The 26338-nt window shown below is 40.9% G+C and overlaps 1 protein-coding gene across 1 annotated transcript in view; it reads left to right on the top strand.

Annotated features, from left to right (window-relative positions):
• CUNH18orf63 (chromosome unknown C18orf63 homolog) overlaps window positions 1-26338 on the top strand; it is a 158949-nt gene that overhangs the window by 11722 nt on the left and 120889 nt on the right. The window contains exons 2-3 of the mRNA XM_089682380.1: window positions 20320-20457; window positions 20551-20629. Coding sequence (XP_089538506.1) covers window positions 20324-20457; window positions 20551-20629 — 213 coding nt within the window. The 5' untranslated portion in view covers window positions 20320-20323. The remainder of the gene's footprint in view (window positions 1-20319; window positions 20458-20550; window positions 20630-26338) is intronic.

Raw genomic sequence — 26338 nt, 5'->3', positions numbered from 1 at the left:
GCAGAGTGAGAGAAAGAGAAATCAATGGCACGTCAATGGTTGTACCAGTGTGTATTTCAAATCCTAAAAGGAAGAACAAGAAGGTATACGCCTATGCGCTACTGGATGCCCAGAGTGACGTCACCTTCATTGATCAAGAAATCTGCAAGAAATTACAAGTGGCCACAGAACCAGTGAAACTCAAACTCACCACATTGACAGGAAGAAACACATTGGTGAACAGTCAAAGAGTCAAAGGATTGAGAGTTAGAGGACTCCACTCAAACTGCATATTAGATCTACCTCCAGCTTATACAAAAGACGACATACCTCTGGATCGAGATCGCATACCTACCTGTGAAACAGCCATCAAATGGGAACACCTATCTGTCATATCTCATGAAATGTCCCCGCTGAAGGAATTTGGTGTTGGACTGTTGATAGGCTACGACTGTCCCGAGGCATTGGTACCACGAAAGATAATCGCAGGAGGAAAGGGTGAACCCTACGCAGTCCAAACTGATCTAGGATGGGGTGTTGTTGGAGGAAAACGACAGATTGCAGATTCAGGACAGGTGACAGGATGGTGTCATAGAATATCTGTCCAAGAGTTACCAACTGTAAGTCCAGCGAAAGTACTCAAAATCCTAGAATCCGACTTTGCAGACGTAAGTTCTAATGAAAAGAGTGTATCCCAAGAGGACATAAAGTTTGTACAAGTTCTAGAAGATAATATTCAGAAAAATCAACACGGTTATCTTGAAATGCCCCTACCTTTTAGAGAACGACCTCATCTGCCAAATAACAGAGATCTTGCCCTGGCAAGATTGAAAAGCTTAAAGAAAAGGATGGGAAGAGATCCCAAACTGAAAGACGATTATTTAAAATTCATGAAAGAAATCCTCAAAGAAGGGCACGCAGAGAAAGTTGATGGTCAGCCTAAAAATGGAGAAGTGTGGTACATCCCACATCAAGGTGTCTATCACCCAAAGAAACCAGATAAGATCAGAGTAGTTTTTGATTGCTCGGCAAGGTACAATGATGTTGCATTGAACGATCATCTACTAAAGGGACCAGATCTTGCAAACACTGTACCTGGAGTACTCTGTAGATACAGAAAGTATCCCATAGCAGTCATGTGCGACATTGAAAAGATGTTCCACCAATTTCATGTGAAGAAAGAAGATAGAGACTTCCTGAGGTTCCTATGGTGGGAAGATGGAGATACAGAGCCAGCGGAATACAGGATGAAAGTGCACTTGTTTGGAGCAGCATCATCCCCAGGTTGTGCCAATTATGGTATGAAGTATCTGGCCAATCAGAATGAAAAGGATTGTCCATCAGCAGCAAATTTTTTGAAGAAAAACTTTTATGTAGATGATGGTCTTATAAACCATTCTTTCCACAGTAGCCTCAATATATGATCCGTTGGGATTCTTGGCACCAATAATCCTCAGAGCAAAAGAAATACTGCAAGAATTATGCAGACAGAAGTTGGGATGGGACGAACCCATACCTGCATGCTTGAGGCCAAGGTGGGAGAGTTGGATAAGAGACTTGCAAAATTTGAAAGAAATTCGGATACCCAGATGTTTTGTACCTCCTGATATCAGAAAGTACAAGAAAATAGAACTTCATCACTTTTCAGATGCCAGTAGTCATGGTTATGGTCAGTGCTCCTACATCAGAGCAATAGGAGAAGGAAAGATACACTGTGCCCTAGTTATGGGAAAGGCCAGAGTCGCACCCAACAATATTCAGACAATACCAAGACTCGAACTAACGGCAGCCGTCGTTTCAGCATCCGTAAGTCAGTTTCTGAAAGAAGAATTGGAATTGAAAATAGATGAAGAGCATTTTTGGACAGACTCACAAGTTGTCCTAGGTTACATAAACAATGAAGCTCGAAGATTCCACACCTTTGTCGCTAACAGAGTTCAAAAAATTTGAAAAACAACGAATCCAGAACATTGGCACTATGTTGACACAAAGCAAAACCCGGCAGATCATGCTTCAAGAGGCCTAAATGTAACAGAATTGAAGAATTCAAACTGGTTCACCGGTCCAGAGTTCCTTTGGGAAAAGGAAATCAAACCCAGTGAAGGTTATACAGAACTCTCTATGGGTGATCCAGAAGTAAAGGTAGTTCAAACATTGAGCACTGCCGCCAAGTGTCAAGATGACATACTTGAACGACTAGCCAGATGTTCAAAGTGGAATACAGTGTTAAACATAGTAGCTCGAATTCAACGCTTAGCAAAAGGAATCAGGAAGAAAGAATTGTTGAATGTAGAGGAAAGAGTGAAAGCTGAAGAAACGGTTATAAGACTCATTCATCAAAGATTCTACAGTGAAGAATTGAAGAGACTTAGTCAAGAACCTAAGAGACTTCCAAACAACCACCCATTGTACAAGCTTAATCTTATTCTGCAGGATGGTATGCTGAAGGTGGGAGGGAGGCTGGAAAATGCGTCGCTACCTAACAGAGTTAAGCATCCAGCAATTCTACCCAAAAATTCTACCTTCACAAGATTGATTATCAATCACTACCACAACAAATCCTTGCATCAAGGAAGAAGCTTTACTCAAAGCTGTTTGAGAGAAGGTGGTTACTGGATAGTGAAAGGAAGCAAAGTTATAGCGAAGTACATAAGTAAATGTGTAATCTGTAGAAAGGCACGTAGACCTACAGAAGAACAAAGAATGGCTGATCTACCAGCTGATCGTGTAAACCCATCACCACCATTTCTTTATAGCGGAATGGATTGCTTCGGCCCACTTATCACCAAACAAAACCGCAAGGAGTATAAGAGATATGGACTGATATTTACGTGTCTAAGCTCCAGAGCAATTCACCTGGAAATGTTGGAAGATATATCAAACGGCGCGTTTATCAACGCCTTAAGAGGTTTCATAGCCATTAGAGGTACTGTCAGAAAACTTAGATCTGACCAAGGATCTAATTTTGTTGGAGCAAAGAATGAATTGAACAAGGCTTTAAAAGAGATTGATAAAGAAAAAGTTACTGAGTACTTGTTAGAGAAACAGTGTGATTTTCACATGAATGCTCCACATGCAAGCCATACAGGCGGAGTCTGGGAGAGGCAAATCAGAACTGTAAGAAGCGTACTAAGTTCAGTGTTGAAAAAGAATGCCGGAAGATTAGATGATGCTTCACTTAGGACACTATTCTATAAAGTAATGTGTATAGTTAACAGTCGTCCACTTACAGTCAACAACATCAACGACCCAACAAGCTTGGAACCTTTAACTCCCAAACATCTACTTCACCTTAAAGCTGATTACATACAGCCACCGCCTGGCAACTTCACCAAAGAGGATTTATACGCAAGGAAAAGATGGCGAAGAGTTCAATATCTATCAGAGCAGTTTTGGAATAGATGGAGCAAGGAGTACTTAGCTCATCTCATACTAAGACGTAAATGGCAAATGCCTAGAAGAAATGTTCATGTTGATGACATAGTGTTAGTAAAGGAAGACGACTTACCTAGAAGTCAATGGAAATTGGCCAAAGTCCTAGAAGCTCGAAAGGACAAAGAAGGACTAGTAAGAAGAGTACAAGAAGAAGAGTTACAAATGGGAGACTCAAAACTGGACAAAAGGGGAAAACGTCTCACAACTCCACTCAAATTGGAACGTCCAATACAAAAGTTAGTTGTTCTGCTTGAGAGTAACAAAGACACTTGAGAGTTGAGAAACTGATGGAAAATTCCTCAAATTCATGTTCGAATCCTATTGCTGAGAACATAGAATTATAGGTAATTTTGGTGGGAGTGTAGCTGGCCAGCTAAGACCAGTCCTAGGTTGCTAATATGGTTCACATATATGTGTATACCAAACCTGCCAATAACCTCAGTACAGTGTATATGTGCATATGTAAAAGCTAAAAGCAGAATCATTGCTGTAATCTATGTCTTTGAATGTTATATGACATTTATATATTCATTGTGTTAGCAGAAGCAGAAAAGGAAAATATGCCTTTAAGAGTCAGTATAGAGCTGAGCCAATCACAGACAGCCTCACACTGCACAGAGCCTTAACCAATCCCAGCCAGTTTCACATTTATGCCTGTGTAAAACTCCCTGCTAGATTGTTCTAGAGACACTTGCTCACCAGACAGAAGAGGAAACAGACAAGTTCCAGTCAGAGAAGCTTTATGGAAACAGAGAAGGCCAAATAGGTATTTAATGCACTTGTGTGTTCCCCTATTGTTTAACAGTGCAGGTAGATCTGTGTGTAAAATCTGTTGTGTGTGTTTACTTGCAGTTCCACCGAATTTATCAAATTTAACGAAATAATCTAACGAAATAATCTAACAAGATAAGTAATCAAATCTATCGAATTTATCGAGATAAGCTATCGAATCAACCCGATGTAATACGAATTAAACCATTGTAATACGAAAGAAATAAGTCACTGTAAGATAAACGAAACAAGCCATTGTAAGCAGTGTTATATGAAGAAGATTTGAAGTTATTAAAGAAGTCAACTAAAGTATTCGGTGTGCTCTTTAAACCTACTGCATCCATAGAGCGGCATTGGAGGAATTACAGAGTAAAGTCAGTCTAATCAAACAAAGAAACAGCAATTGCATAATTGTTCTAATGCCACAGCGCACAAGGCACCAAAGGGTGCTGCGCCTGCCACAGTGGAACTATTACCCTCAGAGGTCAAGCAACAGTGCTCCTCAACTTGCACAGTAAAGAGTACACTAGAGAAACAGAGCGCCAGCATATACTGCCACGCGGAGACACCTCAGCGGAACAACAGTACAGGCCATAGCACGTGTGCATTAGTCAGACTGCAGCCGACTCTTAAAGTGGCATAACGGCAAAGGCAAGACAGTCAGAGAAAGAGCGCCAAACCTCCTGCACCCCTAGAGAGAGAGAGAGATGCATGGGGGGAGGGCCAGAGTCCAGAGCTAGAGTGCCCGCACCGCTATCCATCAAGAGCCCACGTGTTGCATCCAGAGAGTTCACGATACTAGTCGCAAGTCACCGCAGAGCATCGCAAAGTCACCGCAGAGCATCGCAAGTCACCGCATCAAGAAAAGAAAAGTCACCTTTAAGACTGACGTTTGTTTCTGCAACCTTCAGATTACGGTATCCTGCTTTTCAATTAAGGTCAGAGCTTTCCTTTATTACTCTCTTATGCACATAGGTTCCTGCTAGAGACATTTTTGTGCTCAAGAGAATACAGACTTTTAATAAAAAGAGGCAGTTATAGTATATGATTCTGATGTATTTAAAGTGAAAGTCATTTATTGCCTGTGTTTTGGTGCTATTACATGTAAAGTGAAAGTCATTTATTCTTGCATTTGGTAGTATTGCATTTAAAGTGACAGGTCCTTATTCATATTAATTGTTATAGCATTCAGAAATGGCTGAGCCTAGCATTGCCACCCCACTGTTAGCGGATGCAATGATAGATATGGTAGAAGGTGAAGAGCAAGAGAACCCGTCTGAATCTGAAAGGTGCAATGAAACGGTAGTCTCGCCCCAAACAAATATAGCTGAAACAGGTGAACTAAGACGTTCATCACGGGACAGAAAACCGACCCAAAAGGTGCTAGAAAATTTGGAGCAAGAGGCAGCACTAAAAGGAAAAAAGTTCTTCCGAATGTATGAGAGGTGGAAAGCATACACCAAAGACATTTGCAGAAAGCTAAAACAAGAAAGCATAAAGGAGAATTTGAGTGAAATGATAGAGACAGTAGAAGATTCTGAGTCAGAGCTTATGACATCATGGGGTTTATTTACTAAAGCTGAAGAGTGCAAAATCAGACTCCCTTCTGCATAGAAACCAATCAGCTTCTAACCTCAGCTTGTTCAATGAAGCTTTGGCAATGAAACCTGGAAGCTGATTGGTTTCTATACAGAAGGGAGTCTGACTTCGCACTCTCCAGCTTTAGTAAATAAACCCCACATGTCAACTTGCAGTCGTCCTTGACACCCTCCCAGGATATTGTAAGGAACATGCATACATGTACCGCAGTCACTAGGGATTTAGTGAAGCTTATGAGAGAACTATCATCTGCAGCAAATTATAATGAAGTCAAGGCACGAAAGGGAATGAATGAGCTCTTCATGAAAGACTATGCTAGGTCCTTAGGAGGAACCACAATCTCAAGTCTGACTTCCATCACTAGCAGAAGCGCCAGCCACATAACAGAGTTCTCAAGTATGTCAGCCAAAAGAAAGGAATTAGCTGAACAACTCGCTGCCAAAAGAGCAGAAGTTGAGATGGAATCTGCCATTGAGGCTCAGCGGCAGGAAATGGAAGCTCAGCACCAGCAAATGGAGGCTGAAATGAAAAGTCTGGAAAGGCAGAAGGAAGTTAAGATTATAGAAGCCAGACTCAGAGTGCCCGAAGAGGATATGAATCAGGGTAGTCATAGATCCAAATCAGTACTAAGTGGAGAAGCTGACTCCTACGTTCTCCCTTACGCCCAGGAAAATGGAAGGAAATCTCCAGCATGTAGTGAAGAAATAAGTCATAGTCCTTTCATCCCTGCTCAGAGAGAAAAGAAGAGAGACTCACCTGATTCAGAACCAAGTGGAAAAAGAGAACCAGATAATTCAACTCCCATATGTCATGGCAGTGGTCACGAGGATGTTACAACTGTTGACCTGACGATACCTCAGAGAATATTTCTCACTAGACTTCCTGTTCCGGAACCTACTGTATTCTCCGGAGACGTACTGAAGTTTATAGAGTGGAAGGCAAGTTTTGAAATGATCATTGAACATCATTGCTCCCGTCCAGTGGACAAGTTATTCTACCTCCAGCGGTATACTGGCGGAGAAGCAAAAAAGGTTCTTGAAGGTAACTTCTATAGGAAAGATGAAGAAGCCTACAAGCAAGCTTGGGAAAATTGAAATGAAAGATATGGTCATCCCTTCTTAGTGCAAAGAGCTTTCAGAGAGAAGTTGATAAACTGGCCTAAAATAGGTCCTAAAGAACACTTCAAGCTCCAAGAGTATGGTGACTTCCTGCAAGCATGCAGCAATGCTATCCCACATGTTCCAAGGACTAGAAGTGTTGAACAACTATGTAGAAAACCACAGGATGCTAGCCAAGCTACCAGAACAAGTGGCTTCTGGATGGAAACGCTATGTGACTAAACCGTTAGATCACGGAAAAAACTTCCCAAGTTTCAAAGAGTTCTCTGAATTTGTCAATAAGGAAGCATGAATAGCGTGTAATCCAGTAACAGCATCTTATGTCTTAAAACCCTTAGAAGAAAGGCCTACAAGAGAGATAAGACGCACAAGAGCAACTAGCTTTGCAACCAACACAGCTACTAAAGGTCCAGATGTCCATGAGCGCAAGTTGAACGTCACTACTGGGATCAGTAAAGAGTTCGAACCGACAAGTCTTCAGACTACCTTCAAGTGTATGTTCTGTGAAGAGAATCACTCCATACATAAGTGCCAACAATTGAAGGAAAGGTCTCCAGATGAAAAGAAGAAGTTTGTGTTTGATAATCAGCTGTGTTTTGGATGTTTAAGAAAAGGCTATATTACTAAAGAATGCAAGAAAAAGGCCACTTGCAGCGTTTGTAAAGGACGTCATCCTACACCACTACATGAAGAACGTCCAAAGAAAGAGAAATCCTTAATGCCCAAGGACACTGAGGAAGAAAATAAAGCGACAGTATTCTCTTGCAGAGTGAGAGAAAGAGAAATCAATGGCACGTCAATGGTTGTACCAGTGTGTATTTCAAATCCTAAAAGGAAGAACAAGAAGGTATACGCCTATGCGCTACTGGATGCCCAGAGTGACGTCACCTTCATTGATCAAGAAATCTGCAAGAAATTACAAGTGGCCACAGAACCAGTGAAACTCAAACTCACCACAATGACAGGAAGAAACACATTGGTGAACAGTCAAAGAGTCAAAGGATTGAGAGTTAGAGGACTCCACTCAAACTGCATATTAGATCTACCTCCAGCTTATACAAAAGACGACATACCTCTGGATCGAGATCGCATACCTACCTGTGAAACAGCCATCAAATGGGAACACCTATCTGTCATATCTCATGAAATGTCCCCGCTGAAGGAATTTGGTGTTGGACTGTTGATAGGCTACGACTGTCCCGAGGCATTGGTACCACGAAAGATAATCGCAGGAGGAAAGGGTGAACCCTACGCAGTCCAAACTGATCTAGGATGGGGTGTTGTTGGAGGAAAACGACAGATTGCAGATTCAGGACAGGTGACAGGATTGTGTCATAGAATATCTGTCCAAGAGTTACCAACTGTAAGTCCAGCGAAAGTACTCAAAATCCTAGAATCCGACTTTGCAGACGTAAGTTCTAATGAAAAGAGTGTATCCCAAGAGGACATAAAGTTTGTACAAGTTCTAGAAGATAATATTCAGAAAAATCAACACGGTTATCTTGAAATGCCCCTACCTTTTAGAGAACGACCTCATCTGCCAAATAACAGAGATCTTGCCCTGGCAAGATTGAAAAGCTTAAAGAAAAGGATGGGAAGAGATCCCAAACTGAAAGACGATTATTTAAAATTCATGAAAGAAATCCTCAAAGAAGGGCACGCAGAGAAAGTTGATGGTCAGCCTAAAAATGGAGACGTGTGGTACATCCCACATCAAGGTGTCTATCACCCAAAGAAACCAGATAAGATCAGAGTAGTTTTTGATTGCTCGGCAAGGTACAATGATGTTGCATTGAACGATCATCTACTAAAGGGACCAGATCTTACAAACACTGTACCTGGAGTACTCTGTAGATACAGAAAGTATCCCATAGCAGTCATGTGCGACATTGAAAAGATGTTCCACCAATTTCATGTGAAGAAAGAAGATAGAGACTTCCTGAGGTTCCTATGGTGGGAAGATGGAGATACAGAGCCAGCGGAATACAGGATGAAAGTGCACTTGTTTGGAGCAGCATCATCCCCAGGTTGTGCCAATTATGGTATGAAGTATCTGGCCAATCAGAATGAAAAGGATTGTCCATCAGCAGCAAATTTTTTGAAGAAAAACTTTTATGTAGATGATGGTCTTATAAACCATTCTTTCCACAGTAGCCTCAATATATGATCCGTTGGGATTCTTGGCACCAATAATCCTCAGAGCAAAAGAAATACTGCAAGAATTATGCAGACAGAAGTTGGGATGGGACGAACCCATACCTGCAGGCTTGAGGCCAAGGTGGGAGAGTTGGATAAGAGGCTTGCATAATTTGAAAGAAATTCGGATACCCAGATGTTTTGTACCTCCTGATATCAGAAAGTACAAGAAAATAGAACTTCATCACTTTTCAGATGCCAGTAGTCATGGTTATGGTCAGTGCTCCTACATCAGAGCAATAGGAGAAGGAAAGATACACTGTGCCCTAGTTATGGGAAAGGCCAGAGTCGCACCCAACAATATTCAGACAATACCAAGACTCGAACTAACGGCAGCCGTCGTTCCAGCATCAGTAAGTCAGTTTCTGAAAGAAGAATTGGAATTGAAAATAGATGAAGAGCATTTTTGGACAGACTCACAAGTTGTCCTAGGTTACATAAACAATGAAGCTCGAAGATTCCACACCTTTGTCGCTAACAGAGTTCAAAAAATTCCAAAAACAACGAATCCAGAACATTGGCACTATGTTGACACAAAGCAAAACCCGGCAGATCATGCTTCAAGAGGCCTAAATGTAACAGAATTGAAGAATTCAAACTGGTTCACCGGTCCAGAGTTCCTTTGGGAAAAGGAAATCAAACCCAGTGAAGGTTATACAGAACTCTCTATGGGTGATCCAGAAGTAAAGGTAGTTCAAACATTGAGCACTGCCGCCAAGTGTCAAGATGACATACTTGAACGACTAGCCAGATGTTCAAAGTGGAATACAGTGTTAAACATAGTAGCTCGAATTCAACGCTTAGCAAAAGGAATCAGGAAGAAAGAATTGTTGAATGTAGAGGAAAGAGTGAAAGCTGAAGAAACGGTTATAAGACTCATTCATCAAAGATTCTACAGTGAAGAATTGAAGAGACTTAGTCAAGAACCTAAGAGACTTCCAAACAACCACCCATTGTACAAGCTTAATCTTATTCTGCAGGATGGTATACTGAAGGTGGGAGGGAGGCTGGAAAATGCGTCGCTACCTAACAGAGTTAATCTACAGAGTACTCCAGGTACAGTGTTTATAAGATCTGGTCCCTTTAGTAGATGATCGTTCAATGCAACATCATTGTACCTTGCTGAGCAATCAAAAACTACTCTGATCTTATCTGGTTTCTTTAACAGTGCAGGTAGATCTGTGTGTAAAATCTGTTGTGTGTGTTTACTTGCAGTTCCACCGAATTTATCGAATTTAACGAAATAAGCTAACGAAATAATCTAACAAGATAAGTAATCAAATCTATCGAATTTATCGAGATAAGCTATCGAATCAACCCGATGTAATATGAATTAAACCATTGTAATACGAAAGAAATAAGTCACTGTAAGATAAACGAAACAAGCCATTGTAAGCAGTGTTATATGAAGAAGATTTGAAGTTATTAAAGAAGTCAACTAAAGTATTCGGTGTGCCCTTTAAACCTACTGCATCCATAGAGCGGCATTGGAGGAATTACAGAGTAAAGTCAGTCTAATCAAACAAAGAAACAGCAATTGCATAATTGTTCTAATGCCACAGCGCACAAGGCACCAAAGGGTGCTGCGCCTGCCACAGTGGAACTATTACCCTCAGAGGTCAAGCAACAGCGCTCCTCAACTTGCACAGTAAAGAGTGCACTAGAGAAACAGAGCGCCAGCATATACCGCCACGCGGAGACACCTCAGCGGAACAGCAGTACAGGCCATAGCACGTGCGCATTAGTCAGACTGCAGCCGACTCTTAAAGTGGCATAACGGCAAAGACAAGACAGTCAGAGAAGGAGCGCCAAACCTCCTGCACCCCTAGAGAGAGAAAGAGATGCATGGGGGGAGGGCCAGAGTCCAGAGCTAGAGTGCCCGCACCGCTATCCATCAAGAGCCCACGTGTTGCATCCAGAGAGTTCACGATACTAGTCGCAAGTCACCGCAGAGCATCGCAAAGTCACCACAGAGCATCTCAAGTTACCGCAGAGCATCGCAAAGTCACCGCATCAAGAAAAGAAAAGTCACCTTTAAGACTGACGTTTGTTTCTGCAACCTTCAGATTACGGTATCCTGCTTTTCAATTAAGGTCAGAGCTTTCCTTTATTACTCACTTATGCACATAGGTTCCTGCTAGAGACATTTTTGTGCTCAAGAGAATACAGACTTTTAATAAAAAGAGGCAGTTATAGTATATGATTCTGATGTATTTAAAGTGAAAGTCATTTATTGCCCGTGTTTTGGTGCTATTACATGTAAAGTGAAAGTCATTTATTCTTGCATTTGGTAGTATTGCATTTAAAGTGACAGGTCCTTATTCATATTAATTGTTATAGCATTCAGAAATGGCTGAGCCTAGCATTGCCACCCCACTGTTAGCGGATGCAATGATAGATATGGTAGAAGGTGAAGAGCAAGAGAACCCGTCTGAATCTGAAAGGTGCAATGAAACGGTAGTCTCGCCCCAAACAAATATAGCTGAAACAGGTGAACTAAGACGTTCATCACGGGACAGAAAACCGACCCAAAAGGTGCTAGAAAATTTGGAGCAAGAGGCAGCACTAAAAGGAAAAAAGTTCTTCCGAATGTATGAGAGGTGGAAAGCATACATCAAAGACATTCGCAGAAAGCTAAAACAAGAAAGCATAAAGGAGAATTTGAGTGAAATGATAGAGACAGTAGAAGATTCTGAGTCAGAGCTTATGACATCATGGGGTTTATTTACTAAAGCTGAAGAGTGCAAAATCAGACTCCCTTCTGCATAGAAATCAATCAGCTTCTAACCTCAGCTTGTTCAATGAAGCTTTGGCAATGAAACCTGGAAGCTGATTGGTTTCTATGCAGAAGGGAGTCTGACTTCGCACTCTCCAGCTTTAGTAAATAAACCCCACATGTCAACTTGCGGTCGTCCTTGACACCCTCCCAGGATATTGTAAGGAACATGCATACATGTACCGCAGTCACTAGGGATTTAGTGAAGCTTATGAGAGAACTATCATCTGCAGCAAATTATGATGAAGTCAAGGCACGAAAGGGAATGAATGAGCTCTTCATGAAAGACTATGCTAGGTCCTTAGGAGGAACCACAGTCTCAAGTCTGACTTCCATCACTAGCAGAAGCGCCAGCCACATAACAGAGTTCTCAAGTACGTCAGCCAAAAGAAAGGAATTTGCTGAACAACTCGCCAAAAGAGCAGAAGTTGAGATGGAATCTGCCATTGAGGCTCAGCGGCAGGAAATGGAAGCTTAGCACCATAAAATGGAGGCTGAAATGAAAAGTCTGGAAAGGCAGAAGGAAGTTAAGATTATAGAAGCCAGACTCAGAGTGCACGAAGAGGATATGAATCAGGGTAGTCATAGATCCAAATCAGTACTAAGTGGAGAAGCTGACTCCTACATTCTCCCTTACGCCCAGGAAAATGGAAGGAAATCTCCAGCATGTAGTGAAGAAATAAGTCATAGTCCTTTCATCCCTGCTCAGAGAGAAAAGAAGAGAGACTCACCTGATTCAGAACAAAGTGGAAAAAGAGAACCAGATAATTCAACTCCCATATGTCATGGCAGTGGTCACGAGAATGTTACAACTGTTGACCTGACGAAACCTCAGAGAATATTTCTCACTAGAATTCCTGTTCCGGAACCTACTGTATTCTCCGGAGACGTACTGAAGTTTATAGAGTGGAAGGCAAGTTTTGAAATGATCATTGAACATCATTGCTTCCGTCCAGTGGACATGTTTTTCTACCTCCAGCGGTATACTGGCGGAGAAGCAAAAAAGGTTCTTGAAGGTAACTTCTATAGGAAAGATGAAGAAGCCTACAAGCAAGCTTGGGAAAAATGAAATGCAAGATATGGTCATCCATTCTTAGTGCAAAGAGCTTTCAGAGAGAAGTTGATAAACTGGCCTAAAATAGGTCCTAAAGAACACTTCAAGCTCCAAGAGTATGGTGACTTCCTGCAAGCATGCAGCAATGAAAGAGCGCCAAACCTCCTTCACCCCTAGAGAGAGAAAGAGATGCATGGGGGGAGGGCCAGAGTCCAGAGCTAGAGTGCCCGCACCGCTATCTATCAAGAGACCACGTGTTGCATCTAGAGAGTTCACGATACTAGTCGCAAGTCACCGCAGAGCATCGCAAGTTACCGCAGAGCATCGCAAAGTCACCGCAGAGCATCGCAAAGTCACCGCAGAGCATCGCAAAGTCACCGCAGAGCATCGCAAGTCACCGCATCAAGAAAAGAAAAGTCACCTTTAAGACTGACGTTTGTTTCTGCAACCTTCAGATTACGGTATCCTGCTTTTCAATTAAGGTCAGAGCTTTCCTTTATTACTCACTTATGCACATAGGTTTCTGCAAGAGACATTTTTGTGCTCAAGAGAATACAGACTTTTAATAAAAAGAGACAGTTATAGTATATGATTCTGATGTATTTAAAGTGAAAGTCATTTTATTGCCTGTGTTTTGGTGCTATTACATGTAAAGTGAAAGTCATTTATTCTTGCATTTGGTAGTATTGCATTTAAAGTGACATGTCCTTATTCATATTAATTGTTATAGCATTCAGAAATGGCTGAGCCTAGCATTGCCCCCCCACTGTTAGCGGATGCAATGATAGATATGGTAGAAGGTGAAGAGCAAGAGAACCCGTCTGAATCTGAAAGGTGCAATGAAACGGTAGTCTCGCCCCAAACAAATATAGCTGAAACAGGTGAACTAAGACGTTCATCACGGGACAGAAAACCGACTCAAAAGGTGCTAGAAAATTTGGAGCAAGAGGCAGCACTAAAAGGAAAAAAGTTCTTCCGAATGTATGAGAGGTGGAAAGCACACATCAAAGACATTCGCAGAAAGCTAAAACAAGAAAGCATAAAGGAGAATTTGAGTGAAATGATAGAGACAGTAGAAGATTCTGAGTCAGAGCTTATGACATCATGGGGTTTATTTACTAAAGCTGAAGAGTGCAAAATCAGACTCCCTTCTGCATAGAAATCAATCAGCTTCTAACCTCAGCTTGTTCAATGAAGCTTTGGCAATGAAACCTGGAAGCTGATTGGTTTCTATGCAGAAGGGAGTCTGACTTCGCACTCTCCAGCTTTAGTAAATAAACCCCACATGTCAACTTGCGGTCGTCCTTGACACCCTCCCAGGATATTGTAAGGAACATGCATACATGTACCGCAGTCACTAGGGATTTAGTGAAGCTTATGAGAGAACTATCATCTGCAGCAAATTATGATGAAGTCAAGGCACAAAAGGGAATGAATGAGCTCTTCATGAAAGACTATGAAAGTCAGTCTAATCAAGCAAAGAAACCGCAATTGCATAATTGTTCTAATGCCACAGCGCACAAGGCACCAAATGGTGCTGCGCCTGCCACAACTATTGATGGCAATAATAGTGACAAAGTGTCCTGTGAATTAAAGTTCATTAAAGGTAGCAGGTGTCTCAGCTATCTCATCTCCATGTGAGCAAATGGTGATCTGGTGAAGAGCGAAATGGTAAAAATGCGCACTCACCGGAAGCGCAATTTTTATGCGTAATAATCAGATCTCCTTCTGGTACAGCCTGGTATAGAAATTCTACCTCTGTCAATGGGTTATCACTCAGACGGGTATGGTCAAAGGCTTCCCTCCTTGGATCTGGACAGGTCACCTGCGGTCCTGGGAGGAGGCTCAATTGCTCGGCGTGGGGCAAAAAACAGAAATGCCCATAGTGTAGTAGATTAAAGTAATTTATTGAAAGAATTTTAAAATGTTAAGAAACAAATATACACCAGAGCATAATAGGTCCCAGTAAGGATACAGGTAATTAGACAGGCTATGAAGGTATGGAGGACTGTTCACAGAGGTATAAAAGGCAGCAATCCGGGCTGCTCCAACCATAAACATGTAATAGCACTAACCAGCTGGTTTGTTATGATGGCCGCCGGACCTCCGTGATCCGGCGGCGTGACGTCATGGCGTACAAGGGCTCCTCCTAGACTCGTTTCATATCCACATACGTCATCAGTAGGGGTGTTGCCGAGGTAGCCGGACATCAAGCATGAACTAAATTTATAGTTGCGGTGCGCGCGCATATTAGCGAGTGCCATCTTGCCAACGTGGCACGCGACTGCGCGAATGGCCCGAGCGCCATATTTGTGTGGATCAGTGGAAAGACAAATTGTGTGTGGCGCCTGCGTAGGTAGTGCGGTCGCCATACTCTCTTAGTTTGGTTTCCATGATGCTTGCACGTGTTGGCAGGCGCCATTTTTCTGGCGCAGCAAACAACTGCGCACGCGCCAATGATCCAGGCACCATATTAGTGTGGGTCCGTCACAAGGAAACCGGTACACATGGCGCATGCGTGTGCCATGCGGTCGCCATATTCTGGTGGATATTCAATGCATGCAAGCCGCTGGGATAGAGAGAAACCAAATGGGAATACAATAGATACATTTAAACTCTAGTATTAAGAGAATCTATAGTTCAAATTGGTTATAGGTTATGGTTGAATAGACTTGTATTATCTACTTGATCAAAATTATGGTAGTGGGATTCATATGTGTACATTATTGAGTAAATTGTAGATAATAATCCAATCTATGCCAGCATGATTAAGGTTTCATGAGTCGAAGTAGTCAATATTCCTGTCAGATATTCAAAACAATACAAAAATCACTGTTTCAATTAGCATAAAAATGAATAAATAAAACAGAAAAATATAATATAAATGGATAAATCACATCATAACAATAATAGACACATATTCGATAGGTATGTCTTTCTCCATGTAATGCCTAAAGACTAAAAACTCCAAAGGTAAAATGAGTGGAGAACTATGTGGATCTTCCAGTTCCTCCAGGAAAATCAGAAAAAAAGAGATAAATGTGGAATAGTTCTTAAATCTATAAAAAATATAAAAATATAAGGAACTCCAAGGCATCTCAACTGTTGTCTATAAAGCAATTTATATCAACGTTGACGTTATGACCTTTAGGGGTCAAAGTCTTCATTAGATAAATCCACTTGGTCTCCATTTGGGAAACCTGTCTCTGTTTATTGGAGCCCCGCCAGTGTGGTTGTACGATATCTATCCCTATAAACCTGAGAGACGATGGGTACTTATGGTGAACATATCTATAATGTTTTGACAAGGGATGTTCCTTGAAACCTTTTTTAATGTTATAAATATGTTCGCGGAACCTGTCTCGTAATCTCCTAGTTGTCCAGCCTATGTACTGTTTCCGGCACGGGCATTCTAGGAGATATACGGCATATCTGCTGTTGCAGTAATAAGAGGTGAAATATCATAGGTTAACCCCGTGATAGAAGATGTGAATGACTCTACTTTCCTCTTTGACATCTTGTTATGTTGGCATATCTGACATTTTTTACATGGGTAGAAACCCTTGAGGTTAGAGATAAGACTAAGCTTAGGAGGACGGTCAATCACATTCGGAGAGATCCTATTCCTGAGATTCTGTACAATCTCCGGCCTATCGGGAAGGGCTCGAGAAAGGACAGGATCGGCCCTGAGGATATTCCAGTTCTTATGGATAATTTTACTTAAAACCTTATGTTGTATGGAAAAAGAGGTGACAAAGGGACAAAATTGTTTGTCCTTTTTTTTACGTAAACCAGACAGCATATCATCACGATTCATTTTAGCTATGTTGTCAATTTCGGCATCTAAGGTACTATCCTTGTAGTCTTTCTCCACAAATCTTTGTCTTAAGATGGCAGCTTTGGTATAATAGGAATCAATCTCTGTTCAATTTCGTCTTACCCTCATAAACTGACTTTTGGGTATATTTGATAACCAAAGGGGATGATGACAACTATCCGTAGGGATGTAGCTGTTCCTATCAGTCTGTTTAAAGAAGGCTTCCGTGGATGATCAGATGCCAATAGTACACAATGGGGTTGATTTAATAAATGCAAATATACTGTGTACTGCAAGTGTCATTGCTCCAGAGCTTATTAAATGGGTTAAAGCTTCACTTTGCAAAGAATACCCAATCACATGCAAGGAAAATTTAAAAAAACAAAACCATTTTTGCTTGCACATGATTGGATGATAGAAATCAGCAGAGTTTCTCTTCAGATCTTGAACAACTGCACTTGCAGTACACAGGCTTTTTGCCTTTTGTAAATGAACTCCAATGGCTTTCATTCATAGCCATTCATTGTGTATTATTGTGATTTCTGTGATTGGTCACAGTGATCACGATACATGGGCCAATCACAGTGGACCTGTACCATGTGATAACTGGTCAATCACAGCTATCACAATAGTACACAATGGCACATGAATGGATGCCATTCAAAAAATGATTGCTTATACATGTAACATTGACCAGATCATCAATGTAATAAGCAATCATAGTGAAAAAAAAATCCTGATCAACTTCTCAGAGCAATACATTGTCACTATGGTGACACTGTACTGTTCTGGTCACAGTCTGTTTCCAAAATCTCTGGTATTTTTTCATTTATATAGCAAAATGTAAAAAAAAACATTAGTGATTAAATACCATCAAAAGAAAGCTCTGTCTCAAAAAATGCTGATAATTTATTTTGGGTACAGTTTGCATTCAAAATGTGAGAGCACTGAAAGTTGAAAATGGCCTGGGTGGGAAGGGGATGAAAGTGTTTGGTACTGAAGTGGTTAAAGTAGACCCCAAAAGCGGTCCACACAACGCAGTGCGATGTGAAGAGGAGGATTGCATTGGTGTGAATACCTATGTGATCCAATTCTATTGCAGACCCAAAAAAGGGTCCTGCACGTTTTGGGTGCAGTGCAAATAGAGCCATACAAAATGTATGGCTCTGATCACACCGCACACAAATCACATGTGATTTGCACAGGAAGGCGGTGCGGTTCCTGTGCGAATCACATGCGATATATGGAGCCGCACGTATGTGATCCCAGGCTTAATGTGAAAAATAAACACAAACAGTGCTATGAATTGTACAGTGCAACCAAATGGTTAACGTGTATCTAAAAATGTAAATGTGAGTCCACAGTTAATCACAAATATCCAGAGATGTGCTTAGTAGTGCCTCAAATTTCAGTTCTACAAAGTTCCACCCATGTTGAAATAGTACACACTTGAATCTTGCCCGTGCTGCATTCCACTCAGTGGTGCTCCACCACCACACAGACTGCATGCTCATCTCAGGGTATGACCCATATAGATATATAGGGATAAAGTACTTAATCCAATAATGCTGGGATCACCTCCACCTAAGTAAGATGCCTTGTACCTTTGGTGTGCAAGTCCCTTTAAAGATCTTTTTCTGCTGACAGTGGTTAGGAGCAGTACTCATACAAAGAAAAGATTGCTAATAGTGCAAAAAGTTGAATAAAACAATAAAAAAAACGCCAAGTAACACACATAGGATGAGAGTTGATAACACTCAGCAAGAGCATGTAAAATGCACACAGGATCTGTTTACATCCTACTTCTGGTTTTCTGCTCCTTAAGTAATATCACCTGGCTCCATCCATTGGCATCTGATTTCCTTTTGGGAGTATCTCACCAAAAATTTTTTTTTTTTTTTTTTTTGCAGGCAATGTCCAAAATCTGACTTCTGTGAAAATCATTGAGTCAAACACACAAGCATTTCTTGGGGGCGTTTCGTAAACCATCTGTGTACAGAACACCTCCTTTTTTCCATACTGCATTTTACAGAAAATTACAGAGCTGCAGATTGAAAAGGAAAAAGTAATTTTTAATAACATTCAATTATAATATGAGTTGTGTCGCAATTGTATATGCTATAATTTTTTTACATCCCCTTGCCCTGTCCTGTACCTCCAGCATATGCAGATGCTGACTTTTAAAAAGAAAAAACAAACTGAAGTTCCTCTAAGATATGATTGTAAATGATCAAATCTCTATATGTTTCCACCATGTGATCCCATAATCTGATTTTTGGAAATCACACATCATTTGGAGAAATAAATTGAAACATGTATAGATATTATAACTCTCTTGGTTGAATCTGACATAATCTGCCTGAACACATTCAGATATTAATAGGAATTTAAATATCTCTCATTTTACTAACTAAGCACCAAAGATCATTATATCTATTCTCCATTCAAGTGGAAAACAATACAATAGATCAGCCTTTCTCAACCTTTCTAATATGGACTTTCAGGTTACAGTGAACCCTGCTAATAATTACTAAATCTACTGTTCCCTGTACATTCACCTGAATAGTAAGTTGATATAAAAGAGTAAGGAATGTGGTGTACTTGATATATTTGACACCTAGGACTTTTCTATACAGCAAAATTATTTTCAGCAATACAAATTAAAATAATTACAATAGTAACAGCAAGAAAAGACATAGGGTTCCCTAATATTGGTTGCCAGCAGAGAAGTGCCCCCTTATATTGTGGTCTCTGAAGTACTTCCTAACATTGGTGGCCAGCAGAGAAATGCCCCCTTACATTCTAGTCTCTGAAGTACCCCCTAAAATTGCTGTTTAGTGGAGAATGGTCCCCTTACATTGGTGGTCAGTGGAAAGAATATTTCTTTCATTGGTGGTGAGAAGAATCTTCCTTACTGTTCCCCACTGGCGCTAAGACAGAGAACTGAGAGATCAAAGACCGCTGACCGCTCATTTCTTGGTCTTCAGTGAGCAGAGAGCTGGCGACTCTCCGTCATCAGCTGTCTGTTCTGTCCCTCCAGTGCTCACTGGAGTACCAGCTGTGAAGGGACAGGAGCAGCTTAGGCTCTCAGTGGCTTGCTGAGCCAGCTGCTGGTCAAGCATTTGGGTGGTTCCTATCATTAAAGTTAGAATTCCTACTGAGTCTAGACTGACTAACGCCAGCTAACAGAGGGCTTTAGCCTGCTGTCTCCTGAATATTGGTCACAGGAATGCAGAACTAAGTCACTCCTGTGACCTACAGAAGTATGACCAAAAGAGCTTTGGCCATATTCCTATAATGTCTAGTCTGGTGCTCCAACTCTGCTACCTCGCTGAAGAGCATTGACCAGAGACAGAGCTAGGTTGTAGAAGGTAGAGTGTTCTATTTAGCAATACTGTTGAGTTGCCACCAGCAATAAGATTGCTAACCTGATATGGGCCCAAGGGAAGCTGTTTGGCTGATAGGTGTAATTGTAGGATTAGATTGTGAACAATTGAAGAACTAGCAATGAGTGGGCCCAAATGAAAAATATCTTTTGTTATGAGAAACTAATAAGTGGATATCTCTTATGTAGAGCTATGGATGTGCAGATGCCCGAATCTCTGTTTTTTATGGATTTGCCGGATCTAAGGGAACTCTGCGCTGTAAAGATCTATTTGAACCCTGGAATTTTAAATCCTTGTGTTAGAGATGCACAGATTAAACTCTGCAGGTATGCACTTATTCCATCTAACTTGGGCACACTGGACTCAACAGATGTTTTTTTTTTTCTACCCTTAATTTTTTTTTTATTTCTGTATTTCAGACAATTGTTATTTCTTCATGAAGAGATTGTCGCTTCACCAAATCCAGAACAGTTTGATCAAATAACAGTCATCATGGCAGTGAGTTTAACATCTTTCATTTGCTATTGAGAAACAGCTCATATTTTTTTAAAGTGTAATTCCACTTTTGTGAATATAAACAATGCTGTTTTCAATTCAGGCTAAAGAGAAGGACACTTCCAAAACTGAAAACATTCTACACATTGTACATTGGCACTTTATTGCATCTTTGTTGTTGCTTTCTTCCTGCGTACTCTTGCTCTGTAACTGAAAAGCTGCAGAGAAAAGCATTCCTCCACCAAAGTCCGGTTTGGGGGGAGCTCTATGTACTGGGAAGGGGGTGCTCTGTACTGGAGTGGGTGGGGTGAGCTTTGTAGTGAGGAAGGGGGACTTGAGGGAAGAGGCTTGTACTGGCAGTGGAGGAGGAGCTTTGTAGTGGTGTTTCTTCCACTAACACCAGTGATATAGGGACAATTTTCCTTTCACTAACACCACTGATTCAAGGACATTTTCCCAAGTCATCCTCCAGGATGGTCACATGAGAGATAGGCCAGGGTTTCTCTCAATCGCAATTGCAGAATAGGGAGGGGGTTATGACTCTGGACTGTAATCCCTCCCCAGGCTTCTGTTTAGCATTGCTTTGTCATGTGACAGAATTGATAACTTTAACTGGAGCACACCTGTTTTGTGGGGACTGCCCCCCCCCCCGGGAAGTGACCATTTTAGTCAGTGTTCTAATCCCACAGTGAATTCTCCAATGACAATACACACAGATGAACCAGCAGATAAAAGGTAGTGATTCTGTTTTCTACTGACAAGTTCGTTTTCATAAGTGGTCCTATGTTTTTGGAAGTTTCGTGTGTGAATATACCCTTACACTAGCTCCTGCTACAGGTTTGTCTTTATGTATGAATGTACTAAATGTAGACAACAGGGGAGTATATGATTAGGAACATAACATGTGGATATTGAGACCTGACCAGGGTATCTCTATGAATTGTCTCAAGCCTTATATATCAAATTCACAACTTGTTCACTGTGTATGTGGTTTTAGTTATAGGCATTGTTGCAGGTTCCACATGATTTGTTGTCCTTGTATGAATGCACCTCGACACTGGACTTGTGTATTGTACAAAGATTCTTTTAATTAAAAGTTATATACTATAACTATATATAGTCTTATGGCATATACTATCAGTTCGTTATACATACCGTACTGTATATCACTGTTGTTCTAGTCAGATTGTGCTTTGTGGCATCGACCTCAATTGAATACGTATTGCTGATTAATGGGTATTTCATATATGAATACACCATGACTCTGACCTCATTCTTTTGCAGTATAGGTCTCTATGTGCTAGTGAAATGCCAACATTGCAGCTTATACTTACTTAATTACGTGCCAAACACAAGGCCCTGTGGGCCAAATCTGGCCCACCAGGCCATTTCATTTGGCCCTTGTACATTTTTTTTTCTGTTGTTTGAATTGGAGGGACTTGTGTCTTTTTTCAACCAAATTAACTATGTAACTAACACATCCCTAAACCCTACTCTCTGTATGTAGTGCACCCCTGAACTCTGTACTCTGGACATAGCGCACCCCTGAACTCTGCCCCATGTTCGTAGTGCACCCCTGAACACTGCATTATGTACATAGCGCATTCCCTGAACTCCACACATAACGCACTCCTGTTATTTACTGCCTGTTTAAAATCTTCCCACTGTTAGTGCAGTTTGTCATCACCCACTGTTCAATGCGGTTTGTTGGGGGAAGGGGCATTGTTAAGTTCTTGCACCTATTCTCTGAGGGAAAAAAAGCCCTAGTTAAATTTACATTTACATATACAATCGGCAAAAGTAATGCTGATGCGGCCCACGATCAAACTGAGTTTGCCATTCCTGCTATAGATCATGCCTTAATTATGAAAGTCACTATCTGTGGCTCTGTATATGCAATATATTCTATGGTAGGCTTGGTACTTAAGTGACCCCATGAATTGAGAGGTTTTTCTTATATGAATACACCTCTACACTAACTTTGTGTATTCAGCAATATTATTGTCTTTATGCATAAATGTACATGGAAATGATGGGAGTTAATGGTTTAGGGATAAGGCCTCCTGGATACTGAAGTCTGACCAGAGTATCTTTATGTGTCTGAGGCTGTATATATTAAATTCACAAACTGTTATTGTATATATAGTATGTGATTTTTTTTTTCATGGCTTTTGCACATGGATGGCTCATGGGTTATGGCTGCTAAAGCTTCAGGCAGCAGGCAATTTTATTCTTCACATTGAGGACCAGCTCACAATTTTATTTTTGCGTTCTGTTCCAAATGTGTTTTTGAGGCATTCCAGTGCATTTTTTTCCCTTTTCCCTTTTTTTTTTTCTTCATCCCAGTTCAGGACATGTGTGTTTTTGATGCATTTTGCCACATTCCATACAGGAAAAATGCAGTACGTTCTACTTTTGTTGATTGCACTGAAAAGCACTTCACTGGTGTGAACTAGGGCTATTGGAATACATTGAAAACAGACTGAATCCATTTTTGATGGAAATTTCACTGAAGTGCATCTGGTGTGAACCAGCCCTTAGACATACCAAATGCACTTCCTGGGTCTGTAATTGGTAGGGTTATAGGACATGGTTCCAGTCATCTACCATTTGAAATGTTTTAAGGCTCCATGCACACTAGGAGCTTAAAAAAAACAATATAAAAATGCTGTGTAAAATAAACGCTTATATTTATCATTCTTGTGCTGACGTTTAGCAGTTTTTGTTCCAGTGTTTATCAGCGAATAGCAGGTTGTTAAAGGGTAGCCACTGTGTCCTTAACAACTGATGACTCACCAGCTGTCAGCAGGGTGCCAGCATTAAAACATTTTTTTTTTTTAAAACCTCGTGGGGGTTCCCCCCCAATCCATATCAGCCCTTCAAGTCTGTTGTGAAATAAAGGCATGGGGTCTTCCCCAAAATCCATACCAGACCCGAGCATGCAGCCTGGCAGGCTAGGAAAGGAGGGGAAGGGACTAGCAAGCACCGGGGGGGGGGAAGGGTGCATGTTGATGGGGGCAAGGGCCTCTTCCCCACAACCATAGACTGTGGTCTAGGGCTTAATAGAATCTGGAAGATCAAAGTACCCCTACTCATTCACAGAAATATCTGTTTAGGAAAAAAAAATTGTCCCCCCATGTAGATTCATCGGCAATCACGATGAACGCCACTCCGCCAACCCGTTTACAAAAAACCCAAAACATAAAAATGGTCACCCAGGTTTCCCCGCCCCCTTTGTTTATTTAGTGGCAGCAGAGTTCATCTTGGTTGACATTAGATCTCCACCTGGGGACAGCTTTTTATAATAAAGGATTTGTAAAAAACTGGCTCCTGTCTTTACTTATATTACATTTTTGTGGCCTAGTATGGTTCAAAGGGGAGAGTAGCTACCTTGTCCCCCCTTTCCTTTTTTTTTTTTTTATTTTAATTTTGACGTGGGGTTCCCCGCAAAATCCATGCCAGACCTAAGGGTCTGGTATGGATTTCGGGGAGAACCCATGCCATTTTTAAAAAATAGTTTTGGCAGTTTTTTTAATTTATTTTTAATGCCAACATTCTTTTGCTTACATTGAGCTCCTGCACCTTCTTGGGCAACAAGCTTCGCGCAATGACAATCTCAGCAAAAACCACACCGCGTTTTCGGTGCCATTATAAATGAATGGCACTCAAACACACGTGATGTGTTTAGCTTCTATTGCAGTGCAATTTAGAATTGCAGGCAGAATTTCAGGCAGAATTGCGGCTATTCTTCCTGCAATCCCAAATCGCCAGATGTGAACAGGGCCTAAAGGTCATCTTCATGGTATAGCGCAATACATGAAGCCATATAAATTATAAACACTAGGCCCTTTACATAATATTATGTGCTCACTATAAACTTTTGCAGCGGCTTGATTGTATACTATTGTGTTAACCTTTTGCAAGAATGGTGGTGTGACTGGGGTAATAGGTAGGTATTGGTGATTATCGTGACTCACTGTCGCTGGATTCTTATGGTATTATATTTTAATATTTAAAAAAAAAAAAAAAAAAGGTCAATAGCTAAAATGTAATATTCTATTACTAGCACAAGCTTAGGCTTTTGAATTTGTAATAATTTAATACTCCTCATTATTACAAAGAGTCTAACTTTGTTTACCTAACTCTTTCTGCTTAACAATATATTTAACTTCAGGTGTTTGGGGAGCTGGGGTGTACAGCACTTGCCTAGCTGTCATACTAACATTCAGGTATGGGCGTGTTTTGGATATGAAGAGCAAGTAGGTTAACTGTCTGTGTGCCTCAGTTGTCATGATGGGTATAACCATCTGAACTGCAGTTCTACATGGGTCTGTGCTCTGCACTGGGGTTTGGATGCGATGCAGCTTAAGGGGTGAGCATTCCAGAGGGTTTAGGGAATTATCATCTGTGTCAGGCCTGATCAATGATCTTGGCATTCTCAGAAGGCCGCTCCGGCATGTCTTTGCTGCAACTCTAGCAAGAGGTTGCATCTAGGGACAATATTAGATGTATTTTGTGGTACATAGAATCTACTAGAGTATGTAATGGTCAATTCTGTCCATTCTTGTAGTGTCAGGTCAGGGTTTCAGCACACTCCACTCAAACTTGTAGTGGAGGACTGGTGCCATTTTTACAGTTGTCACAGAGCCACCTTGTGGTTTAGCTCTGACACGTCTTTCAGATTCAGCAGTATTGACCTTTGGTTTTGTCTAGACTGGTCTTTGCTGTTTAACCAGGTAAACTATGCCCTATAGCAGTTTGACAATGGACACACCTGATGACAGTTTTTTTTTTTTTTAATAATAAAGGACTTGTCAAAAACTGGCTCCTGTTTTTACATTACTTTTTTTTTTTGTGGCCTGGTCAATATCTTTGCTTACATCAGAACTGTACCAGCGCTCACAATAGTAAAGTAAAAAAAATAAAAAAAAAACCAAAAAAAAAAACCAGAGAAAACAAAAATAGTTGTTTTATTGGGTTATTGTTTTGTTTCACATGACAGTCATAAGTGTTTCTATATTTTGTTTCTGCTCCTCCCTTTCCTTTGGTTTAGTTAATGCTGTATAGATAGCCCTCCCCCTTTCCCAGAAATGCATTGCAGCTCTAGCCTCATGTCATGGAACAGGAAACATTATGATCTTTTGACCTATCGAATGTTCATTGTTGTAAGATTCTCTCAGTTTATGGCATAAACTTCACAAGATCTACAAGATGTCTCATCGATTGAGTCACTGACTGTGGTATCCAGTTTAGGTTGAAGTTATCGCTATCTCATCATAACTGTAAGTTACAGAGATCACACTATCAATGCTTAGATTGAAGAGACAGAACAGTGAAAAGATCAGTGGAATGCTTCATATGATCCTGGCTAGTCAAAGGATCAGTGAAATGTCTTCATAAGAATTCTTGCAAGCTAGAATACACAGTGAGATGTTACATGGATACTGGATATAACAGCTATAGAGAGTGCAGCCACCTCTACACAAGTCTGTATATGCCTCCAAGTATATCCCAGCATAACACTCATCAGTGTCAGGACAGATTATTGATGTGAATGTTTTACAACTGCAAGTTTATACACTGCATCTGTATACATTACCACATAGCTTGCCTGTGCACTTATAAGAAAGAAAAAGAAAACCTTCTGCAATCATTGCCTAGGAAACCTGAACTCAGCCACAGAAAAAGTGTTACATTTCTCTGTAAACTTTC

Source organism: Staurois parvus, unplaced genomic scaffold (genome assembly GCF_062004578.1).
Source record: "Staurois parvus isolate SC_StPar_1 unplaced genomic scaffold, SC_StPar_1.0 ptg000287l, whole genome shotgun sequence".
Taxonomy (NCBI): Eukaryota; Metazoa; Chordata; class Amphibia; order Anura; family Ranidae; genus Staurois; species Staurois parvus.
This window is presented reverse-complemented; position numbering and strand designations above follow the sequence as displayed.